The 7500-nt window shown below is 42.6% G+C and overlaps 2 protein-coding genes and 1 long non-coding RNA gene across 3 annotated transcripts in view; all 3 read right to left on the bottom strand.

Moving 5' to 3' along the window:
* Window positions 1–687, bottom strand: part of LOC110172050 (lysyl oxidase homolog 2A-like) — a 67071-nt gene extending 66384 nt beyond the window's left edge. The window contains exon 1 of the mRNA XM_055160879.1: window positions 223–687. The gene's annotated coding sequence lies outside the window, so the exon portion shown is untranslated. The remainder of the gene's footprint in view (window positions 1–222) is intronic.
* A 3178-nt stretch (window positions 688–3865) lies between these two features.
* Window positions 3866–4889, bottom strand: LOC129410968 (uncharacterized). Its single transcript, XR_008633086.1, has 2 exons — window positions 4136–4889; window positions 3866–4090 (listed from the first exon to the last, which is right to left on the bottom strand). It is a non-coding gene; the product is annotated as an uncharacterized LOC129410968 (long non-coding RNA).
* A 52-nt stretch (window positions 4890–4941) lies between these two features.
* The window catches only part of LOC129411092 (transforming acidic coiled-coil-containing protein 1-like), an 18788-nt gene continuing 16229 nt past the window's right edge, over window positions 4942–7500 (bottom strand). Inside the window, exon 12 of the mRNA XM_055160983.1 lies at window positions 4942–7238. Coding sequence (XP_055016958.1) covers window positions 7173–7238 — 66 coding nt within the window. The 3' untranslated portion in view covers window positions 4942–7172. The remainder of the gene's footprint in view (window positions 7239–7500) is intronic.

Below are 7500 nucleotides of genomic sequence, written 5' to 3'. Positions count from 1 at the left end.
TTAGTCCTGGTTTAGACCTGGTTTAGACCTGGTTTAGTCCTGGTTTAGTCCTGGTTTAGACCTGGTTTAGACCTGGTTTAGATTAATTTGGTCCAAAACAGAGACACTGGGACATTTTGTATAAACTTGGACAAATCAGTATTTTTTGTCCCTCGGATCAGTCTGGTCACTCGGGTCAGTCTGGTCCCTGGGGTTGAATATTAAAGTGTAAATTGGACTCACGTGAGCAGTAGAGGCAGGTCTGTGGAGAGGCGCTCCCGTGGAATCTCCTCCGCGTCTCTGTGGACAACTGTCTCTGTGTCTCCTCGTGTGTCTCCTCGTGTGTCTCCTCGTGTGTCTCCTCGTGTGTGTCTCCTTGTGTGTCTCCTTGTGTGTCTCCTTGTGTGTGTCTCCTCGTGTGTCTCCTCGTGTGTCTCCTTGTGTGTCTCCTCGTGTGTCTCCTTGTGTGTCTCCTTGTGTGTCTCCTTGTGTGTCTCCTCGTGTGTCTCCTTGTGTGTCTCCTTGTGTGTCTCCTCGTGTGTCTCCTCGTGTGTCTCCTTGTGTGTCTCCTTGTGTGTCTCGTGGACAGTGGACAGTGGAGAGTGGCGCGTGAGGAGCACACAGACCCCCGGAGCCTTGAACCCGCCCCTCACCGCGTGTCCTGGGCGTTTGGACCGGACCGGACCCGCCTCCTCCTCCTCCTTCTCTCCTCCTCCTCTCCTCACCTCCTAATCTCTTCTCCTCCTCCTCCTCCTCTTCTCTTCCACTCTCTTCTTCCTCTTCTTTCCATTTTTCAGATAAACTTTTTTTTTTTTTTTTTTTTTTTTTTTAAACCTGTCCGGGTGAAATGCCTGGGATTTTGGGTTTTTCAGCGGCGGCTCGCCTCCTGGCCCCGCCCACGCGCTCAGGCTCAGCCAATCACAGCCCGCCTCAGCATCACGCACGTTTCACACGCGCCTTATCTGTCTCCATGGCAACGGGCCAAAACACAAAAACAGGAAGAGAAAAGATCAAACCCTGACGTCACAGAGGGAGTATTATACACGTAGGGAGTATTATACACGTAGGGAGTATTATACACGTAGGGAGTATTATACACGTAGGGAGTATTATACAGAGGGAGTATTATACACGTAGGGAGTATTATACACGTAGGGAGTATTATACAGGGAGTATTATACACGTAGGGAGTATTATACAGAGGGAGTATTATACACGTAGGGAGTATTATACACGTAGGGAGTATTATACACGTAGGGAGTATTATACACGAGGAGTATTATACACGTAGGGAGTATTATACACGTAGGGAGTATTATACAGAGGGAGTATTATACACGTAGGGAGTATTATACACGTAGGGAGTATTATACACGTAGGGAGTATTATACACGAGGAGTATTATACACGTAGGGAGTATTATACACGTAGGGAGTATTACAGTAGGAGTATATACACGTAGGGAGTATACACGAGGGAGTATTATACACGTAGGAGTATTATACACGTAGGGAGTATTATACACAGAGGGAGTATTATACACGTAGGGAGTATTATACACGTAGGGAGTATTATACACGTAGGAGTATTATACACGTAGGGAGTATTATACACAGAGGGAGTATTATACACGTAGGGAGTATTATACACGTAGGGAGTATTATACACGTAGGGAGTATTATACACGTAGGGAGTATTATACACGAGGGAGTATTATACACAGAGGGAGTATTATACACGTAGGGAGTATTATACACAGAGGGAGTATTATACACGTAGGGAGTATTATACACGTAGGGAGTATTATACACGTAGGGAGTATTATACACAGAGGGAGTATTATACACGTAGGGAGTATTATACACAGAGGGAGTATTATACACGTAGGGAGTATTATACACAGAGGGAGTATTATACACGTAGGGAGTTATACACGTAGGGAGTATTATACACGTAGGGAGTATTATACACGTAGGAGTATTATACACGTAGGGAGTTATACACGGGGAGTATTATACACAGAGGGAGTATTATACACGTAGGGAGTATTATACACAGAGGGAGTATTATACACGTAGGGAGTATTACACGTATTATACACGTAGGGAGTATTATACACGTAGGGAGTATTATACACAGAGGGAGTATTATACACGTAGGGAGTATTATACACAGAGGGAGTATTATACACGTAGGGAGTATTATACACGTAGGGAGTATTATACACGTAGGGAGTATTATACACGTAGGGAGTATTATACACGTAGGGAGCATTATACACGAGGAGTATTATACACGTAGGGAGTATTATACACGTAGGGAGTATTATACACGTAGGGAGTATTATACACAGAGGGAGTATTATACACGTAGGGAGTATTATACACAGAGGGAGTATTATACACGTAGGGAGTATTATACACGTAGGGAGTATTATACACGTAGGGAGCATTATACACGTAGGGAGTATTATACACAGAGGGAGTATTATACACAGAGGGAGTATTATACACGTAGGGAGTATTATACACGTAGGGAGCATTATACACGTAGGGAGCATTATACACGGAGGGAGTATTATACACGTAGGGAGCATTATACACAGAGGGAGTATTATACACGTAGGGAGTATTATACACGTAGGGAGCATTATACACGTAGAGGGAGTATTATACACGTAGGGAGTATTATACATGTAGGGAGCATTATACACGTAGGGAGCATTATACACGTAGGGAGCATTATACACGTAGGGAGCATTATACACGTAGGGAGCATTATACACGTAGGGAGTATTATACAGTTTTAAAAATGTTTTATTCACCAAAACAAAACAGATTCACAGGTTTTTTTACGTTTCAGTCGTGAATCTCCCAAATGTTGTAACTTCGTAAGAAAAACGGCCGCAGACGATCAGAGCTGTGATTGGTCGACTCGACTCACGTTTCCTGTTCTTCACTTTCCCGCTTCATCGTGTAACAGGAGCAGCAGGTTTGACTCGTCGCCCCCTGGTGGTGTGGAGGTGAAGTACTGCGGCGCGTGAACATCGACGACGAATCCAAAACGAGCCCGCACGCAAATATAAATCCACGTTTAACGGTTTGTTTACACGAGAACGTTTCCGATTAAAAATGACAACATATTTTATCTTAAGTGTTTTTCGTTTAGACGGTGACGGCGTTTTGGAGATTAAAAACACTCAAATCTGAACCCACCTTCAGATCCAGAGTGGAAAAGTTGAATATTCTCCGTCGTAGTGTTTCCGTCTGCACCGTCCAAGACGCAAAACTCTGGTCACATGAGCTCAGGTCGTGTACGAGTTTACGTCACAAACAAACAGAACACACAAACCTGACACACACACAAACGCACACATACACACACATATACACACACACACACACACACACAATTTAATTCCACACACTTTTGCGTCGCCGTCTCGACTCGACTAAACACTGAATAAAAAGTGAAGACGCAACGACACTTTTACTTCTTCTGTTCAGACGTCATCGTGTAAATTTAACCTGAGTCTTACCATCCTTTGCTCTCTGTGCTGAGTCCCTCCCCCTTCAGAGCGTCGCACTAATGAAACTCACGTCAGGTTTGTCCAGTTCTGTTCAGTTTTGTGTTGTGTTATTATGTTTTTATAGAGGATTGTGGTGGAGCGTGTGGGCGGGGCCTCGTCCTGTGGGCGGGGCCTCGTACAGACTGTGGGAGTGTGTGGGCGGGGCCTTGTACAGACTCGTACTGTGGGCGGGGCCTTCTACAGACTCATACTGTGGGAGTGTGTGGGCGGGGCCTCGTACAGACTGTGGGAGTGTGTGGGCGGGGCCTCGTACTGTGGGACATGATCACCTCCTGACACCAAGACTCGTAAAAACTGTGACTGTAAATAGAAGTTTTTATTTGAGTCAAACACCTCAGACAAATATACAAATATTCTGTTTGTGTGAAGCAGCCGCTCCAGAACCAGAACCAGAACCAGAACCAGAACCAGAACCCAGAACCCAAAACCGGAAACCCGACAACAGCCCAGACTCACCAAGACAGGTCCTGGATCATACCTGGCATAGTCCTGGTTTAGACCTGGTTTAGACCTGGTTTAGACCTGGATTTAGACCTGGTTTAGACCTGGTTTAGACCTGGTTTAGACCTGGTTTAGACCTGGTTTAGACCTGGTTTAGACCTGGTTTAGTCCTGGTTTAGACCTGGTTTAGACCTGGTTTAGACCTGGTTTAGACCTGGTTTAGACCTGGATTAGACCTGGTTTAGTCCTGGTTTAGTCCTGGTTTGGTCCTGGTCTTTTTTGTAGACATCAGTTTTAGATTTTTTCTTCTTCAGATATTTAAAGGCACAGAACATTTCATCACAAAAACAAAAACACAGAAACACAAAAATCCTTAAAATCTTTAAAATCCTTAAATCTTTCTCTCCTCAGTCTGACTCTGGTCGTCGTGACTCTGGTCGTTGTGACTCTGGTCGTCCTGACTCTGTTTGACTCTGTTCTTCTTGACGTTCTCTTCACGTTCTCCTCGAGTCCTTGAGCAGCTCTTTGTGCAACATTTATTTAATATTTTTACATTTAAAGAAAAAACAAAACAAAAAAACAAAAATGAGCTGAAGTTTTGGCAAAAACCCGAACCTGCGACGTCGGGAATCGAACCTTCAACTCTTCAAACGTCCAACAACAAAATGTCTCCTTCAAAATCCACCAGGGCTTTTCACAAACCAACAAACCAACGAGAACCTGTGAGCTGCAGGAAGACGCCCCAACGAACGCACAACTACACACAACTACACACAACTACACACAACTACACACAACTACACACAAACACACACAACTACACACAACTACACACAACTACACACAACTACACACAAACATACACACAACTACACACAAACACACAACTACACACAAACTACACACAAACTACACAAACTCTGTCCCTCGTTTGTGTTTCATTTGTGTTTTGTTTGTTTCGTTTGTGTTTTTTTTGTGGGTTTTTTTGTGTTTCGTTTGTGTTTTTTTGTGTGTTTCGTTTGTGTTTTTTTGTGTGTTTCGTTTGTGTTTTTTTGTGTGTTTCGTTTGTGTTTTTTTGTGTGTTTCGTTTGTGTTTTTTTGTGTGTTTCGTTTGTGTTTTTTGTGTGTTTCGTTTGTGTTTTTTTGTGTGTTTCGTTTGTGCTGCAGAAAGTTCCGTTTGTGTGATTCTGGTTCTTCAGACTTTTTAATTTATTCTTATTTTTTAACTTTAAGCCAAAACAAACTGGACAAACGTGTAAAATTAAACATTAATTCATGAGGTTTGGGATTAAAGAAGTTTTCTTCTTCCTGCTCCTTTTTGGGCAAAATAATAATAATAATAATAATAATAGTAAAAAAAACGTTGTGTTATTTTCATTTCTATTATAATTTCACTGATGTTTTATGTTCCATTGTATATAAATGTAAATCTTTCCTTGCCCAAAATAAATGCATAAATAAAAAATGCATAAATAAATGAAACATTCAAAATTAAATCAACACAAGAAACTGAGGACGAGGTTAAAGATTAAATCAAAATTCTTCTGTGATATTGATTGTTTTTAGATTGAAGAGAATTCGTAATGTCCATCCATCCATTTTCATCCGTTTATCCGGGGTCGGGTCTCGGGGCAGCAGCCTGAGCAGAGACTCCCAGACTTCCTTCACCCCAGACACTTCCTCCAGCTCCTCCAGTGGGACCTGAGGTGTTCCCAGTCCAGTCCAGAGACATGGTCCCTCCAGTGTGTCCTGGGTCTCCTCCTCCCGGTGGGACATGAACACCTCCCGAGGGAGGCGCCCAGGAGGCATCAGAACAGATGCCCGAGCCTCAACTGGCTCCTCTCGACGTGGAGGAGCAGCGGCTCTACTCCGAGCTCCTCCCGTGTGACTGAGCTCCTCACTCTGTCTCTAAGGGAGACACCCAGACGCCCTGCGGAGGAAACTCATTTCGACGCTTGTATCCGCGATCTCGTCCTTTCGGTCACTACCCAGACTCATGACCAGAGGTCGTAATGTCAAAATTTTTAAATCTGAGTCTGAAATTTTAGAATTTAGATTTGTAAATATGAAATGTTCCCAACAGAACAAACAGGTTCATGAAATATTCAATTTGATTTTGTTCAGGATGAAGAGTTTTTCTGTTTTGATTTGTTTGTTTTTTTTTTAGTAAAAGTGTTTTTAGATCAGAGTTTATTTGAGGTTTTCTGCTTCACGTTGGCCAAAGGTGAAAAATGTTTCAGTTTCCTTTAGACAGAAGTAAATAATTTAGGTAAAATTTAGTGAATTATTTTCCAGTTGGTTTTTTGATCTTGTTCTTCATTAAACAGATTTACTCCAGTTTGTGTTTGTGAAGAAGATTCATGTTTTTTTTTTTTTAATATTCACATTTTTATTTTGTGTCGATGAGTCAAAATGTGAATCAGCCTCAAAACAGCAGAAAATTAAACCAAATCTTTGTGTTTTGTGTGATTGTTTTTTTAATCAAATTATTCAAAATTCCACAAAACTGGTGAAGAGAAACGACCTGAGGCTGAGGACAAATCTGAATGAATTTGATTTGGATTCAGATTTTATAAAATAACAAACTTTGACCTGTAAAAGAATCTGTAAAATCTACAAAACTAAAACACAAATGGAACTTTCTGAAACACAAACGACTGATGCAGTTGTGTGTAGTTGTGTGTGTAGTTGTGTGTAGTTGTGTGTAGTTGTGTGTAGTTGTGTGTAGTTGTGTGTGTGTGTAGTTGTGTATAGTTGTGTGTAGTTGTGTGTAGTTGTGTGTATAGTTGTGTGTGTAAATGTGTGTAGTTGTGTGTGTAAAATGTGTGTAGTTGTGTATAGTTGTGTGTGTAGTTGTGTGTATAGTTGTGTGTAGTTGTGTGTATAGTTGTGTGTAGTTGTGTGTATAGTTGTGTGTAGTTGTGTGTAGTTGTGCGTTTGTTGGAGGCGACTTCTTGGAGATATAAACTTGTGCTTTGCTCCGTTTTGGCAAATCAGAGAAACAGGAGGGGGGTCGGGGGTCAGGGGTCGGGGGTCAGGGGTCAGGGGGTCAGGGGGTCAGGGGGTCAGGGGGGTCAGGGGGGTGCGGGAGGGCATCTGGCTCTTCTGTTTGGCACATGTGTATATTTATATTTATATTTATATTTAAATATATTTGTTGTTTTCAGGCTGGTCCCAGTTTGGAGATGAGCTCGTCGCAGATCTTTGTCAGCTCCTCGATCTCCTGATTCTGAAAAACACAAAAAAACACAAAAAACTACAAAAATCTACAGAAACACATCGACCTTTGACCTGACACCAGACCGCATCACTTCCTGTGTGCAAACGTGACGCGACGCCGCCCCCGAGTGTTCACGGGCAGAACTGCGGTTTACACTCAGATCGAACGGGGAGGATTTAGTCCCAGAGGTTCAGGGTCTATTCCCCACAGTGTGTCACTGCCGTGTCCTTGAGCAAGACACTTTTGTGAGGTGATTTTTTTTGCCCCGGGG

The sequence above is a fragment of the Boleophthalmus pectinirostris genome, unplaced genomic scaffold (assembly GCF_026225935.1).
Source record: "Boleophthalmus pectinirostris isolate CB_2022bp ecotype Guang Dong unplaced genomic scaffold, ASM2622593v1 HiC_scaffold_3, whole genome shotgun sequence".
In the NCBI taxonomy this organism is placed as follows: Eukaryota; Metazoa; Chordata; class Actinopteri; order Gobiiformes; family Gobiidae; genus Boleophthalmus; species Boleophthalmus pectinirostris.
The sequence above is the reverse complement of the archived record's forward strand: the minus strand, read 5'-3'. Positions and strand labels throughout refer to the sequence as shown.